Genomic DNA, 17,786 nt, shown 5'->3' on the forward strand with positions numbered 1-17,786 from the left:
AAAAACGTCAATTGTGATAAATGCTTTAAAATAATAATCGTACAATTTACGTAGTAATAGTAAATATACTTACTTTATACACGACAAAGCCCAGTTGCCAAGTATGAGTTTCGCGGGCCCAGGCTTCGAGAGTATCGGCAGAGGCACTGTGTTCTTTACTGACGCTCTAGCTCTTTGAAGCTTATCTATAAACTCGCCACGATTTTCTGGAACAATGCAAGTACATTTTAATATTTTGGTATTATTTATAGTCTTTGCTTACTCCAGTGGATATGAATGTGGGCTCATAACGATGGTAAATCAACGAACTTCGAGAAACATCTAGTAAGTCGGAACCAATTTAGCCACGAAGGGTTGCCTACAATGAAAGTGGGCGCGGCTAAAATAAGCCTGTCAAAAGCCTGTAAAACAAGCAAGTGGAGAATCGTGCACCCACAATCACAATAAAAGTGCCTGCGAGAAAACTGTCTGCGAGGGGTGGTGCAGCTTTCCGCCCGCATTTACACTGCATCGATGAACAGTGGTGAATAAACGATGTCGCGGAGTACGTACCAGTGTTATCAGTCTGGTGCTCGGGGCTGCCGCTGGAGTACATGGTGGCGAGCTTGCCGTCCAGCAGAAAGCGGAACCAGCCGTTGCTGCCGGTGCTGAGTTCCAGCGCCGCCGCGTCGCTCCACACGTACAGCGCGTCGCGGCCGCGGCACACCGACCACTCGCCCCACGAGTACGCCACGCCGCTAGACAGGCACATCGCGTCCTCGCCACTCCCTGCTGTCGGAAGCATAGCTACTAATGTATATATCTAGCTTTTGTTCTCACACATATGAATCAGTCTAGCACAGCTAGTTTAGTGTAGTTGCAAGAGAAATTATTGTCTGCCGCGCCGCATCACGCAAAGCGTCGCTAACGCAGTCTGTAACCGTATCGGAACAAAATACGTTGAAGATTTTTTAATAATAATAATCACCATCAGTGGGATCAAGTACACTAGATCAGAGTATTTTTAACCGCCTACGGCAAAGCCAAAAAGAAGGGCTATGATATGACAAAGTTATCGGTATTTTGGTAACAGGACAATTGCAGTCGATATTTTTGTACACGAACAGAGTACAGTAACAATTAGATGATCTACCTGTAGCAGAAGCGTTCTCAGAATCAGAGACGAGGTGTGACGCAGGCGCTGCGGCCAGCGCCTCCACTTTGCTGAACACGCCCAAACGAGCGAACTGCTCCAAGTAGATGTCCGACGCCTTCACCATCAGCTCCTCAGCGATGCCCAGCACGATCAGGTGACCATCGTCGTCATCCTACCAGACATAACCTCACATTACCACTCCCAACAAATATTACAGCAGCTTTTAAACGTATAATACAATGCCTTTAGCAGTACAAACATTAATTTATAATTCTCCATGGACAGGTAACACAAATCAATAAGCAACCAAAGGGTTTTTTAAACACATAAACACAAAAAGAGGATTGAAATGCAAGTAAATTTCGATGGTGTGATTTCATTACAGAAATATGATGCAATCCAAATACAAAATTAAATGAAGATGTAAAGAACAAGAAAACGTATTTTACATACCAAGCTCCGGTATGTTATTAGTAATAGTATTAACTGTGATTATGACTACATCTATTATGTACGATTAGCTAATCAAAGCCGAGCATTTTGATGGCAACATCGTACGAACAAGAAATATTCGCACAGTTTTGTAAATGTTTTGTTTAATTAACATCCGTACAATGTCGTCGTTAACATGGCGACTCTAAAACTACAGAAGATTATCTTCTAGTTAAGCTAGCACCACACTCAACAAAATATTTGTCAAACTATGCTAACCACCTCACCATCCTGTTTATAGCGGGCACGGAGGGTACAGCTAGTGGCCTTTGACAAACATTAGCAACACATGTGCGTAGTGCTACGTGTGAGCATCAAAGTGCGTACTTATAGGCAAACTGCCAGAACAAAGCATGTTGAAGATTTATTTAAAATCGATCGTTAGTACTGCTGATCCACCAATTAAATTTTAAAAATAAAAGCTTCTACTTTTAGTTCCATGGAAGAAAAATTTCATGCAGTTTTAGATCGATCGCCTATAATTATCTTTTCTAAAGTCGAATATTTGTATTCCGTAAGCGTAGAGAGAGTATAGTTTTAGAGTCGCGCATGTGCGTCGCTATGTGCGCACTCGGGTGGAACATCACACCATCGGAACGTTACCGCTGGCGGGCGGATATAGCGGCTGCGCAGGTAGCGCGCCTGCGAGCGCCGCGGCGCCCACGTCTCGCCCTGACACACCAACACCACATTACTACCACGACAACACACTAAAGCCGAGTTCAAATGTGCGTCACGTATAAAGTAACAAATTGTGCGTGGACGGCGATACGAGCATTAGTGTAATTCCGGTCGCACTGTGGACACGGATTTGTATAGTGCGTACTTACTAACATCAACACTGCACTGGCCTACGACAACCAACTCACACTCAGTCGAGTAGTGTGCGCGTTTATATAGTACTTGTAAGGTTGAGATTGTTTCTGCGTGTTCGCACGTGACGAATTCAAAGAAAACGTGTCCAAGTGACTGGCTTAATAAAGGGAAAATCCTAATGCTTGCAAAAGCTTGTTTGGACGCCACGGCGGATGTCGTATGGACTACTACTAGCTTATGATCTTCCTCCCTTTTCCGCATGTTTGTTGCAACTGAATAGAACAGTTTTGAGTTAAGTTCGTATGCCGTACACACTCCGTGCTGGACAAGTATTCTTACAGTACAAGTTACGCACGTGTGGACCCGGCTTTACGCCAGCCTATTCGACTATCAATTTCCAACATAATTAAACCTCTAAATAACGCTACATACACTTTACCTGCAACTTATTATACCGATTATACCGATAATTAATTTATATTTTTTATTGCTGATTAACCATAATTATTATGTTATTTCTTCCTTGGAACTTTGTCCATTCGTCATACAAAAATATTAATAATAGTATATACATATATACTAAGAATAGTAACATTATCATTGTTGTAAAAATAAAAATAATATCCTTCTTAGTTCTGTTCACATGAGCGAAAAACCTACATCGGTTTAATCCCTTTTGTCGTGACTTGTAGCAGGTTTGCATTACATAGCATTCCGTACTTGACCGGACTTAACCCCAAACCGTGCCAATAAGTTATAAAACCTTATAACCCATATAAAAGCTGAAGTATTGATAAAAGGTATTGTACTCACGACGTTGTCGATGACAGCGGCGACGAGCTGCGTGAGCAGCGCGGCGGCGTGCGCGGCGGACACGTGCCGCAGCAGCGGCGCGGGCGCGTAGTGCACCATCTTGCGCACCAGCGACAGGCACGCGCGCCGCACGCCCGCGCCGCCCGCGCCCAGGTAGCGCGCGCAGAACACCGGCACCAGCCGCCTGCGGCAGCCACGACACGTGAGCCCAGCACACCATTACAACCGACATTACAACATTGCAGACTTCCTTAAGGAATCGAGGTGGCTGCAATGATACCCGACGGTTTCACGATGACGCAAAATAGGCGTGATAACCCGGCTCTAATCTCTAGTGATAACCATACGAATACTTTCGGACCAAGTGCGCTCCTAATGCGCTACAACATCACGGCTATATCGATGCGAACACGAGTCCGAGTATCGTTGCAACACAGAATCGAGTCTGCATCGCTACAGCAGCGCGACATTATGTGGGCGAAGGTACACAGCTAGCGACATTTTACGTTGCAACCGCATCGCGACTGAATTAACGCGAACGCGCGATAGCATCGCTACTGCATCGTTGCAAAAAGTCGCCATGAGCGAGGGGGTATTAGACGTAGAGTCGCAGAAATCGGCCCGCGGTTACCAATTATCATAAAACTCGAAACAAGGGTTTTATTTTACAGTTGCTTATTGCATGATGTGCATATTCTACTTTCGAATTATGTACGCTCTGTGTCAACATTATGCACTACGTCCCCTATAAAACTATATCAAAGGTTAAAAATAAAAAAGTGTTGTGCCGAGTAATTACTACCACCTACAGATCGGATCTCACGCAAACAATGTGACTTGTACTTCACTTAATACCCGAAACGAACAAGTATCCAGTCTGCATAAACTGGATTCAATTTAATTTCAATAAAATTCGCGATTTTTAACTCGCAACAAATCAAAGATTTACAATTAAATATTGACTTTCTATTTCCAAATACGTATTGTGCCACGCTCAACTTGAGAACCAATTTCCGTTATACGTACATAAATACCAATGTATGGAAATTCACAGACTAAATGACGCCACAGTAGAAACGCATAGATGCACAAGCAATGCATTCCAATGACACACGCAACATACGACACGCAGTTCATGTCTAGTAGCATTAGACGTATCAACTCAGTCAAGCATAGGCGTGTCGATTTCACAGTAATTGCAATAAACACTTTAATGAATCATTTGAGCCAACAACAGTATCATACTCGTAATAGACCGCTTACTACCATAATTATTTTAACTGAACTTTTAACATCTAAAGGATTTCAACATAATCAACTAAGCTAGGAGAGACAGCAATAGTAATCAGTAACTATTTAATAACATTAGATGAAAATGGAGCGTGGCGGATTATGCCATCCATACTCCTTTCCTTTGACTGGAAGGAGGCGTGTGCCCAGCAATGGGGCGTATATAGATTTTGTTTGTTATATCATGTGAAAATGTTAATACCTAAGTGTATATTACTTACTCTAGATAAATAGCAGCCATCTCCTTGTCGCCCGTCTCCGGGAAGTCGTCGTCGTTGGAAGTGGTCGGGGAGTCGTGGTTGCCCACCACCAGCCATTCGCCGGGACACTGCAGTATCGATGCTACCTCGCGGTGACCTGACATGACAAATGTGATAACTTATGAACGATAATTCCACTTCTTCTTCATCTGAGAAATATAATTCATGAGTGTCAAGTTATAAGCCCACGTCTTTATATGGTTTTTATAAATAACCAACATTTACAAGATTACCTATAGTAAAAAAATGGTTTATTTTAACATGTATTGCATATTGTGACTAGGGTTGCCAGGTGTCCGGCTTTAGGTGGACATGTTTGGCTTGTTGCGGGCGTGTCCAGTCAAATATTTGCGTGTTTGGCTTTTGTTAGGCTTTTTTTATTAAAAAACATGTCCGGCTTTTAGGGCAAAATGTCCGGCCTTATATAGCGCCGAGTCCGGCCTTTATATTTTAAGGCCTGGCAACCCTAGTGGTGACCTCAACTCCCACCTCTGAGTTCCCACCCATCAATATATTTTTATTATATTATAAATAGGAGTTGACCATAATCTCACCGGCCGAATAAATAGATCTACTATATCTAATATACTAACCCTGATCGTGTCGTTCTCTAGCTTTATCAAGAGGCGTCTTGCCATCCTCGTCCCGCAGGTCGGCGTTGGCCCCGTAACGAAGCAACACCTTAGCAATCGCTGGTCTTCCGAAGCAGGCGGCGTAGTGGAGCGACGAGCTGCGCTGCCCTTTGTTTACGTCCGCACCTGCCGAAATAGTTTAACATATTTTTCTATCATTACAGAATAGTCTGATGCTGGCCTGGGAGCTAATGAAATACGTAAAATTTGTTCAGCTGCTTGTTATCCCGCTATGTTAGAAAAAAACAACAGGGGTTTTGTTGATTTCAACATACTCCATCAACCCACAGTGGAGCTCGATTGAGGAGGCTTGGTGGAGGTTGATTGAGGAGGCCTGTGCCCAGTGGTGGGACGTATATAGGTTGTTTATGTCAACGTGATGGATATTGGACAACGGGCTGGCCACCCTTCACTACACGAGTAATGAAATCACTTCCATCTTAGCACTATCCATCACAAGCAGCTATACAGATTGTCTTTCGATTACCCATGATTCTACCAAACAGATATGAAGTCAAAATTATACATTAACACACAAGAGTAAAAATATTACCTTTTTCACACAAAAACTCAACCATTTCCCTGGTACCGAAGGCAGCGGCCCAGTTGAGCAGCGTCTGTCCGACATCATCTGTGAAGTTGACGTCGACCGCGCCGCTCGAGACAGCGGCCAATAGCGCGTCCGTGTCTTTACCGCGGATGCAGTCAATCAGTTGCCTGAAAATGTTACCAGTCTAAGGAAAACAATAGAACAAGTCATGTCGTTTATCGCATGTAGACCGAATGTCCGTTTAAGATCCAAACGCCATTGTTTACATGTGTTTGAAAATCTCGGCCTTAGGAGGATTGTTATTTTACACAACATAAGCTCACGACTACATTCCTAACTGGGCTAGTCACAGGTACATCCATCGCAAGATGAACCTACTCACGCTTCACTTGAGCTTAATGTTGCGTTGTTGCGGCATCTCATTTTATGCCACTTTCCGACAAACAAGTACCGGATAATAGTACTTGTCTTCTAGATAGGCTGCTCGAAGTGCCAAGTCTTCGAACGGTAGATATAATTAAATCTTCTTTTCGTATCGGCAAACCCACTAAATGACGTCGGCCCGAAACTCCAGGCATCAGTTAATACCTGTGTGACTTGTCTCCTCGAGGGCCGGTGCTGACGGTGCCGCCGCTGGATCCCTCGCCGCTCGCGCCGCTAGTGCTCGACCCGGACGCCGACCCCACACCACGGCTACAGACAACTCAATCAATTTATTTGCTCCAACTCGCAAAATGACGTCGCTTATGTACCGGTGCCGATTAACTAAGAGTAGCTAAGCGACACCATCTAGCTAACTCATCATCATCAGCCGTACGACGCCCACTGCTGGGCATAGGCCTCCCCCAAGGATCTCCACGACGATCAGTCCTGCGCTGCCCGCATCCAGCGGCTTCCCGCGACCTTCACCAGATCGTCGGTCCACCTTGTAGCGGGCCTACCCACTGAGCATCGTCCGACACGTGGTCGCCATTCTAGAACCTTTCCGCCCCAGCGGCCATCGGTTCTTCTCGCTATGTGTCCTGCCCACTGCCACTTCAGCTTTGCAATTCTCCGAGCTATGTCGGTGACTTTAGTTCTCCTGCGGATCTCCTCATTTCTGATTCGATCGAGCAGGGAAATACCGAGCATAGCTCTTTCCATTGCCCGCTGAGCCACACCGAGCCTCCTCACGAGACCCATAGTAAGCGGCCACGTCTCACTGCCGTAGGTCATCACTGGCAACACGCACTGGTCAAAGACTTTCGTCTTGAGACATTGAGGTATTTTCGACGAGAAGATATTCCGCAGCTTCCCGAACGCTGCCCATCCGAGTTGGATCCGACCAGAGATCTCTTTCTCGAAGTTGGACTTACCTAACTGGATTATTTGTCCTAGGTAAATGTACTGGTCTACAACTTCGAGTGTAACGTTCCCAACCTGAACTGGAGTGGACGCGACATGGTCGTTGGACATATTTTTTGTCTTTGCCATGTTCATGCTAAGACTCATTCGTTGGATTGCGTTACTGAGATGCTCGATCATAGTGTTCAGGTCTTCCAGGGTCTCAGCCATTAGGACTATATCATTGGCAAATCGAAGGTGCGTCAGGTACTCGCCGTTGATGTTGATGCCAAATCCTTTCCAGTCCAGAAGCTTAAAAATATCCTCCAATGCAGCAGTGAACAGTTTCGGAGAGATGACATCTCCCTGTCTCACTCCTCGCTGCAGTTAGATCGGATTAGAGCTCTGGTTCTGTACTGGAACTGACATAGTTGCATTTTGGTAGAGGTCCCTTAGCACTTCGATGTACCTATGGTCCACTTGGCACCTCTGAAGAGACTGCAACACCGCCCAGGTCTCAATCGAATCAAAGGCTTTCTCATACTCCACAAACGCCAAACAAAGTGACAGATTACTCTTCGGTCTTCTGTATAACCTGCCGCAGCGTATGGATATGGTCTATGGTGCTTAAGCCTTTCCGGAAACCAGCTTGTTCGGGAGGCTGGAAGTCGTCAAACCTGCAAGTGAGACGATTCGTAATGACCCTCGAAAACAACTTGTAGACCTGGCTCAGAAGCGAGATAGGTCTGTAGTTCTTCAGTAGGGCTTTATCACCTTTCTTGAAGAACAGGATCACCTCGCTTCCGCTCCATGCCCTCGGCGTTTTGCCCTGAAATATGACGGAATTGAAGAGCCTCTGGAGAACTTTAAGTATTGGCGTTCCGCCCGCTCTCAGAAGTTCTGCTGTGATTCCGTCATCTCCTACCGCTTTGTTGTATTTGAGCTGTTTGAGGGCCATCCTAATCTCGTACAGGCTGACGTCCGGGATATCTTCAGTGTAGTGTCGGGTAAGCTTGGCTCGAGGGTTTCGAGCCATGCTTTCTCCTGATGTTTTCATGGAATATCGGGAGTCGACGAAATGATTCTACCGTCCTCAGTTTTCAGTCTCGTTAGTTGACTTTGCCCAATAGACAGATCTTTTGCGAACACCTTGGAGCCCTTGTTCCGCTCTATAGCCTCTTTAATACGTGTAGTATTAAATTGGCGGAGGTTGCTCGTCAAAGACTTCGAGATCTATCTATTAAGTTGTCTATAACGTAAGACATCCGCTGAGTCCTGCAGCCTCATTTCGTGTCTCTTATCCATGAGTTCGTGTGTGTGCGGACAGTTTCTGCGTTTTGGTACGGCGGGTTCTAAAGTGTTTAGAACCTACCGTACGGACAACATCCACCATCAGGTTGTTTATATCGTCCACGTCTGTGCAGTTCTCAAGGTACTCGAAGCTGTTTTGAAACTCGAGCTGAAAGCGTTCGGGGTTTTGGATCTGGGCTGGCGCCGATCGGAGCGTGGATTTTATCAGTCGCGACCTTTCTAGCTTGATATTGATATTCAATGTGCTTCTTACCATGCGGTGATCACTTCCCGTCTTAACGGCATTGATCACAGAGACATCATTGAATATGTGCTTTTTCCTCGACATGATAAAATCGATTTCGTTTTTATACTTGCCCCTGGGACTTATCCACGTCCATTTGCGGGTCGCAGGCTTCCTGAAGAAGGAGTTCATCATATAGAGGTTCTCCTTCTCCATAAAGTCCGCCAGCATCCGGCCTCTGGTGTTCCGGACCCCAAATCCAAATTGCCCCACTCTCAGTTCATTACCGCAACGCTTCCCCAACTGTGCATTAAAGTCCCCCATCACAATCGTGTAGTGGCTTTTATGAGGCTATGCGTGGCTTTAGAAATCTCCTCATACATAGTCCACTTCGTCATCGTGGTGTCCTGAGGTCGGAGCGTATACCTGGATGACAGCCAGCGAATATCGAGATGATATTCTGAGTATCAGGTACGCTATCCTGCTCGAAACACTACCGATGGACAACACTTGTTGACTAGCTAACTAAGTAAATATAAATATTTTAAGTAGAATAAAAGTATCAACAAATTCGAACGATTTTACTTTTTCTTCGTGAAATTACAAGCGAAATTATAATTTCGTCCATAATAATAAAATCGCGTAAATATACATGTTTAAATCATTCATTTCGATCTAGATAAATAAACAGTTGACACGGAAATATACTTTGTAGGAAAATTCGTTATAACCTCTCAAATGGGAAATACTCATTAATTTAAGAGCCACGCTGTTGTCGGTGTAGCGTACTCCATTTTAAGTGGGACGTGTGGCTACAAAACAACAACCTATAAGCTAGTTTGCAACTAGTCAAATCAGTTACTTTTTACTAAACGACAAAACACGAAATTACTATGGAATATGTATGGAAAAGCACACTATGACGTCATAGGAAATCGTGATAAAATGTCGAACTTATTATTACGTTTTTCTTTATTAAAATTCATAAATAAGTTAAATAGAAAAAAGAAAATGTTTTTCTTTACTTTTAGACTGTTGTCTTTATTTAGTAATCAGAAATTCATAATTTATCTTGAACCTTGTACAGGACTCACGTTTGTATAGCATGTCGGCCCTCACACAGCAACACGAGCAGGAGGTCGACCAGCCGCATGCATTCCAAACACCACCTCTCGTCTGCCTGCACCGCCGCCTCGATCGCTGAACACAACTCGAGCCGCACCAAGTCCTGAATACAAATATATCATTTCATTAACAACTCAATCAATCAATTTGCTGCAACTCGTAAAATGACGTCGCTTATGTACCTTTAAATCTCATAAATACACTCCGGCGACTTTTGTCCTATACTTTGTTTCACAGAATTAGGCTACGTTCACACGGCGACTATTCGATTCGATATTTTCTCGCTTACGGGAGTACCGTATACGGGACGGCTGTTCACACGGTGCGAGGCCCACGGTTTTTTCTCGTATACGGTCATCCCGTACACGTGACAGCCGCCGCGGCGCGCGGCGTATTCGATGCAACCTGCCGCCAGTCGTTGAGTGCACACCGACATGGATCCCCGTGTTCCAATTCTTTTATATTGGTATTTGAGGAGGAGGTTTCGGCGCCCTAGAAAATACAGGGTCCATCCTTTATTAAAAACGGGATTACACCGAGAAAGAAGATTTGCATCGTTTTTTCAAGAGCTCAGAAATGATGAGCGTGTGTTTTTTAATTACTATCAACATTGGAGCAGACAACCTTGCCTTAGCAAACGACGTTCCGAACACGACTGGCGGCTGCCTGCCCCCGCGTGCGTCTCGTGTACGAGAAACCAGTTTGTCCGTGTGAACTTCTCAACGTAAACGCAAGCGCCAATGAGTATCGCATTCGTTAAAATCGTTTCGATAATCTCGCATTCCCGGTGGTAAGACCCTACGGTATACGGTAAAAAATATGTCTCGAATACGCGATTTTCTCGTATAGACGCCGTGTGAACGATTTTAAAAATTGCTATACAAATTTGGCTGTCACTACGATATTCGATAAAATCTCGTATACGATATACGTGAAAAATGACTCCGTGTGAACGTAGCCTCAGGCTACGATTTTATCGAATATCGTAGTGACAGCCAAATTTGTATAGCAATTTTTAAAATCGTTCACACGGCGTCTATACGAGAAAATCGCGTATTCGAGACATATTTTTTACCGTATACCGTAGGGTCTTACCACCGGGAATGCGAGATTATCGAAACGATTTTAACGAATGCGATACTCATTGGCGCTTGCGTTTACGTTGAGAAGTTCACACGGACAAACTGGTTTCTCGTACACGAGACGCACGCGGGGGCAGGCAGCCGCCAGTCGTGTTCGGAACGTCGTTTGCTAAGGTCGTTTGTTATGATGGAGGACGGATTGCCGATTACGATCGAGTCCTATCACGCATATAGAGGATCGACCCATAATATGGGATAAATCATTATTAATCATTGTCACGTGTACGGGATGACCGTATACGAGAAAAAACCGTGGGCCTCGCACCGTGTGAACAGCCGTCCCGTATACGGTACTCCCGTAAGCGAGAAAATATCGAATCGAATAGTCGCCGTGTGAACGTAGCCTTACTGGCGCTTTTACCGTCTAGAGAACGAGAAAATCGGTTGTGAAACAGCTAGTGCAATCTTCTGAAATGTAATTATAGTATTTTATGCAACAGTTGTATAAGAAGGGTCAAAAAATGCGAGTGGCGTGAGTTGCGATGTGAGCCTTGGCGAACATCGCAATAAGAGACGCCACGAGCATTTTTTGACCTAGTTATACAACGTTGCATACAATACTTTTTCTACGACGACGTAATTTTAAATGAAACAAAAATTTTCCAATTTATTTTCCAACGCGCGGGAAAATGGCGGCAAATGTATACTTTTTTTTTATAGTATATCTATATTATCTATGGCACCAAACAAAGTAAAGGTGCCAGTTTCCAGGTCAAAAAAAAAAAAACAACAACAATGCTTTTTTGGCGACATTATAGTACAGTTACACTTTGTAAACAATGCTTTTATAGGCCATAGAGCGTACACTTTTTCAAAGAGTTTAATTATGTATGTACTTATATTAGACTTTTTGGTTATTTAAGTGCCAGATTAAAGTAGAGGAGTAGAAAAAATAATAAATAAATAGAACTCTCCGCCCCGCACCAATTCGTATAGGGCGGCAACCTCACCCCCTCTGGGTAATTACACTTAAATGGCCGTGAGCTCTAAGGAGTAAAGGGGAGACTCGGACTATCTGTCTCGCTCGCACTTGCGCGTTGGGCGACACATGGTAAGAATGAGTTTATGGAGAAAGTGGATTTTTGACTTTGAATAACAATAATAATATTGAGCCGCCAAAAACTTGTTTAAATCCAATCTTAAGAAATAACAGCTGCGACCAACGACTTGTCATGTAATGGAGAATATACTTACATGTGTAATTTGCGCAGAACCACGACAGAGCGTGGAGAGCAGGCTGACGGTGGTGGAGACAGAGGGCGCCATGCACTTGTCTTCGCCGCTGTCAGTGCTGCCCAGTCGCCGCACCAGCTCCTCGATAAGTCCTGAACACACAACATTAACATCACGCCTGTATGCCTGAAGCGGTAGACACAGGTGTATGGTTATGTTATATACACCCTTTCCTCGCCAGTTATGTTTAAGTCTCATGTAATAGTGGCGACCCTATTGCCATTAACCGGGCACAAATCTTGGAAACTACGTGATGTCAATTATCTACAATCCAAACAAATTCAAAGCTATAAATTCGGAATCAGAGGTTTATATCCCAAGCCAAGGCCGCCGCCCTCCCACACCGCGCCCGCCTCGCGGGTGCACACTACCTCCAATACTTAAACCACAGCAAAACTTTTAAAATCTTCGTGCAAGTGACAACTACTAGGTAGGACAAAATTGAAGCCAGGATTGGAACCCGTGCGCACTACGATGCCAAATGAGATTTTTGTATGGAGTGTCCAGGGTGTGGCAGACGGGGTAACGTAATTCTTCTTCTATCGTGTGGGTTGTGAAGTGGATGACCAACCCAATCAACCCTGGTATCAAAGTTATTTTTGAGCCGCCTTAAGCCTGACATGGCTCATGTAACGACGAACATACATCAGCGGGCCTAGCACCGTAAGCGCGCGACTCTTTCTCGCGTCGACATACGTCACTCGTCACTCTCTCACAGTACTGCACAGAAAGAGACAGACGATCTCTGACGCGGCGAGAAAGAGTCGCGTGCTTAGGGTGTTAGACCCGCAGTAACTAGTACCAACGGCTTAACGTGTCATCTTATTTTCGAACGATCGGGTGATCAGTCCGTAAATGCCTTCACCAAACTAGGATCACATAGTGATTTGTGAAGGTGGTTGTGGTAACGTAGTAGGCAGCAGTACCGTGTTCGGCGAGCGGCGCGGGGTCGGCGTGCGCACGCGCGAAGCGGTCCGCCAGCGAGGCGAAGCAGCGCAGCGCCGCGTCCGCCACGCGCGCGTCGCTGTGCCGCAGCAGCGCCGACAGCGACGACACCGCGTCGCCCACGCGGGCGTCGCCCGGCTCCATCTTGCCGCACACTCTGCGCGACACGCACCATCATTAACAATCTTTATTATGCAGGATGTTAGTGACATAGTAACAAATACTGACATGATTCTGAGTTGAAATCAAGGGATTTTCCTGTCGGAAAATTCATGGAAATTTTAGTGTTTTGTTTAATTGCTTTCCGTTCCATACTTTTGAAAAATTCTTTTAGAAAATATTTTAGAAAGTTATATTTTGGAAAATTCCACCTGATATCAACTCAGAATCATGGCCTGAATTATCCCTCAAAGTTTTCGTTACGATGTCACTACTGACTGACGCAATCACTCATCACGAAATCTCAACTTTTGCATGGGTCCCTTTAAGGAAGTAAGTGCTCCTTAGACGGGATTTTTCGAAATACAGCCCCTGGGGGGTAAAAATGGGTGGCAAAATTTGTATGATACTTCTATAGTTTTAATAGCAGGGTTTTACGCGAACGAAGTCGCGGGAACAACTAGTCTTTATTATTTCGAAACCGAGATCTTTTAATTCCCGACACATGTAGATATTACGATTGAGTGCGAGTGACAAACTTCAGATAAGCGCTCAGGATAAGCGTATCTTACGGTAAAAGTGTAAAACCTTCACAGATATTCAGGGCTGTCGCAGTTGAATTAAATCTGCCAAACTGGACCCAAAATTGTTTATTCGGTCAAGTCACTTCATGGAAAAATACACGACAGCAAACAAATTTTCGGTAAACAATGTTTGCAAAAGAAAAGCGTCAAGGACAAGAAATAGAGTAATTAGAGAAAATTTATATGAAAGTCGAACAGTATATTTGATGAATTTGGTGCTCAAGTATTTCTGGGCATCCAAGATGTCATTAAAGATTTATGCACCTGTAAATAAAAAAATACTATTATATTTTGTTTATTGTATCAAAAACACCTTACCTGGAAACGACCGCCATAGCCGAGTGCAGGGTGTCCTTGTGCACCGAAGTTCCATGGTGGGTGATGAAGTGCAGAACCGCGGGTAGACCGCCGCCCTCCCACACCGCGCCCGCCTCACGGGTGCACACTAGCTCCAATACCTAAACCACCGCAAAACTTTTAAAATCTTCGTGCAAGCGACAACTACTAGGTAGGTCAAAATTAAAGCCACAAAAAAGCAAAATGTGACCGGCCTTATATACCATCATAATTAAGTTGAAACCTGAGTTCCTTCATCCGATGTGTTTGCAAACATAATACCCATACGTACCAATACGTGTGGTGATGTAACCCTAATTTAGGCTGGGTATTAAACAGTACCTATCCAGTGATAAGAGGAGACCTGTGCCCAAAAGTGTCATCAAAGAACACAGGCAAGTAATGCCAATTAACAATGGAGCTAAAATATGTAATACCTTGATACATTGTTCAGCCAAGTCCCGGCTGGTGCGGTTGTTAGGGTCCACAGTGAGCAGGCGGCTGCAGATAGCCTTGACGGCTCCTTCGATGGCTACGATGCGCCTCGTACATTCAGCTGTTAATAATTCAAAGTGGTATTTAGGAAATATACAGGAAATTACAGGAAAGGCACTCTGAAAAGTATTATTTTAGAGAGCCTTTGCAAACATTCCAATGTCGCAACTCGCTAACGTATAACACGAACTGGGGCGGATTATACGTTACCGAAACTACACATCGAAATATTTGCAAGTTGGCTAAGCCCTCAGGTCAATTAATCGAATGAATTTCTGAAATGAATTTGATTGGATCGATACTTGATTTTAACACGTATCGACCTGACATATACATATTATATATATAATACTCTATATAGCATACCTAGTAACATGATATATAAATCAATGGTTTTACTCACCCGAAACATCCAGATAGTATGTGATAGCCCTGGCAGTGACTTCCAAGACATTGTCTGGAGCACATTCATCGAGGAATATCTTGCAGAGGGCCGGCAAGAAGGTTCGTGGGGGACAGCTAGAGATTAACAACATAATTCAATTATGAAGTATACTGTTATGATTATAATGTATCTGTCTTAAATAGTATAACTTGTAGATATGGAGAGAATACATATACACAATATAGAACGTATATAAAAGTCATTGCGCCGATTGTTTTAGTTATTATATCCACATTACGAAAGAAATCTACCTATTTTATATTACCTTTGACCTGCAAGCTGGAAGTAAACTCAACTGCTAAGTTAAGCTTGCCTTTATACGTGTATGTTTCTGTATAATTTGTTTGTGTGCAATAAAATTATTAAAACAGTGCACTTTCGTCGTCGGTGTATCAAATACTATCAAATCGACTCCATGACTCAGTTGGTGTACAATAACAACAATTGATGTCACATATCTGCAGTCATCAATTACTATTCAAAACATGAGTGCACGTACACGTCGTAATAACACCATCTATAGAGAAATATCTCAATGCTCAATGCAGACCTCCGAGGTACTGTAGTCGAGCATTTTAGTTCGTAAATGAAATGGGATGGAACCAATGATGTTCGCACACTATTTGCTACGTGATGTTGGTATGTAGTATATCTGTAATCTACACACACGGAGTCACCCTACATGCGTGATTCCTAAAGTTTTCAAAGACTAGCAGGGTCCACATAATACCAACGTCATAGTTCACGCCACGACTTGTGCTGAATGAGGCCCTTTTATCTCAAGACATCCACCACCATTTTATGTTCATTCTAAGGAACATCCTCTATGCTTTTTTGTAATTGTTCTGTGAAAATTTTAAGTGATGTTATTGTCTTATTTTTGTATGTGGCGTCATTTTATAATAAACAATTTCTATTCTATTCTACAGTTCCGGCTGCTTTTAATATACTTAAAAAAAGCAGCGAAATAAGATTTTGAATTTCTTAGCTATGACTGAAATTGCGTAGGTACCTTCGAAGCTGTCTTATATTAAATAGCGATGTGCCGACTAATCTCCGACTAGTCGGCCAATATCATAGTCTGTGACTATTCGGCAAAACGCCTGACTAGTCGGCATTGAATATGTTAGCTTCAAAATGCAGAAAAAACTTGAAATAAGAACTTTATTTCAATAGTATTTACAACAATCAAAATAAACAACACGACAAAATAATAAATATGTCGGAGTTAGTTATGAATTAAGAAGAGAAATTGATCAAATCGGAAAATAAAATGAAGTGACAACACTTCCGTCATGAAGTTGCAACGCTCCGACGACAGGTGGCGTACGGCCAGAGCTGGGTGAAGTCGGGGAGTCACTACAGAGTCGTCGTGTCGAGCGGACGTGCACTGCCGTTCTTGTCGGGCAGTCTACCGCGAACCTTCGTCGTAAACGGACGTGTCGAATAATTACGATAGAAAAGTGGAGTGCTATAGTCGCTCACCTATAACTTGTAGGGACGTCAAGAAAGTGTGATCGGAAAAGAGCACCTAGCAAGTACGTTCACATGTCCCGATGATTCGGTCCGAATAAAAACCATGGGTGGTGGAGGGCCCCTTCTCGCTAACGCCCTTAGGCGCGCGAGATTACGAGAGGCTGTGTAACCGTTACGAATACCGTGACGTTGCCGGAGTGTGAACCTTATACTGTGACTTTATCTAATCGTGATACAAAAACTATTTGAAAGTAAATAAAGTGATTGTGATACTAATGATGGCCATTATTGTCTTCTAACGCCCACTGCCACGACAAATATATCTATTTCGCATTAAAAAGTCGTTATGTTACGAACATCAAACAAATGTCTTTGATAACCATTTTTGACAATGAATAGTAATAAATAGGTGATCTTCTGCATTATGTTATTTGTAGTTTCATTTACATTTCCAATTTCAGAAAAAAATCCTTCAAAGTAGTTGCTGGGCAATTGGCAGACTAGTCGGCTGTCTCATGGTCAGTCGGCCAATACCGTAATGAGCACATTTGTAATAACAAATTAAAAATAAAGTTTACCTCTCGAAGCACCTGTCGACGTTGTCGGACATAAGCAGCAACATGCACAGTTGCTCGAGCGCGATCAGCTGCATGTCGCGCTCGTCGCCCTGCCCGGTCAGCAGCCATTCCAGCAGCGTCTCTGGGTCCACCTCCGCCATCTATTACGAAGAATTCATGACAACTTAAATGTTTTAAAACTAGACTAAACAAATATAACATAACCTCACGACTATATTATCCACAGATATTATCCCAATTGGGGTAGTCAGAGGTATATCCACCACACCCCTCACCAAGCTTTCTGTTAGACCAACGTGATAGATGATGAGCCACATCACCGTTTACCATGGTCTAGCCAACTGTGTTAGTGAAAACGGCATATAAGAGAAATTATTATTAAATTATACAAAATGGCGTTTATGATTTTAATAATATTAACTG

At 43.6% G+C, this 17,786-nt stretch overlaps 1 protein-coding gene across 7 annotated transcripts in view; it reads right to left on the reverse strand.

Annotated features, from left to right (window-relative positions):
* The window catches only part of LOC126368122 (E3 ubiquitin-protein ligase Ufd4), a 59,379-nt gene that overhangs the window by 22,087 nt on the left and 19,506 nt on the right, over positions 1 to 17,786 (reverse strand). For 4 of the 7 annotated variants that reach the window (XM_050011992.1, XM_050011993.1, XM_050011990.1 and 1 more), the window contains 15 exons: positions 17,364 to 17,503; positions 15,268 to 15,383; positions 14,807 to 14,925; positions 14,352 to 14,491; positions 13,272 to 13,447; positions 12,307 to 12,437; positions 9,940 to 10,073; positions 6,577 to 6,681; positions 5,992 to 6,155; positions 5,400 to 5,564; positions 4,768 to 4,903; positions 3,257 to 3,440; positions 1,133 to 1,307; positions 553 to 786; positions 74 to 206 (listed from right to left, as the gene is read on the reverse strand). In XM_050011992.1, coding sequence (XP_049867949.1) covers positions 74 to 206; positions 553 to 786; positions 1,133 to 1,307; positions 3,257 to 3,440; positions 4,768 to 4,903; positions 5,400 to 5,564; positions 5,992 to 6,155; positions 6,577 to 6,681; positions 9,940 to 10,073; positions 12,307 to 12,437; positions 13,272 to 13,447; positions 14,352 to 14,491; positions 14,807 to 14,925; positions 15,268 to 15,383; positions 17,364 to 17,503 — 2,252 coding nt within the window. The remainder of the gene's footprint in view (positions 1 to 73; positions 207 to 552; positions 787 to 1,132; positions 1,308 to 3,256; positions 3,441 to 4,767; positions 4,904 to 5,399; positions 5,565 to 5,991; positions 6,156 to 6,576; positions 6,682 to 9,939; positions 10,074 to 12,306; positions 12,438 to 13,271; positions 13,448 to 14,351; positions 14,492 to 14,806; positions 14,926 to 15,267; positions 15,384 to 17,363; positions 17,504 to 17,786) is intronic. The other 3 variants (XM_050011995.1, XM_050011996.1, XM_050011994.1) reach the window with 2 other exon arrangements.

Source organism: Pectinophora gossypiella, chromosome 7 (genome assembly GCF_024362695.1).
Source record: "Pectinophora gossypiella chromosome 7, ilPecGoss1.1, whole genome shotgun sequence".
Classification (NCBI taxonomy): domain Eukaryota; kingdom Metazoa; phylum Arthropoda; class Insecta; order Lepidoptera; family Gelechiidae; genus Pectinophora; species Pectinophora gossypiella.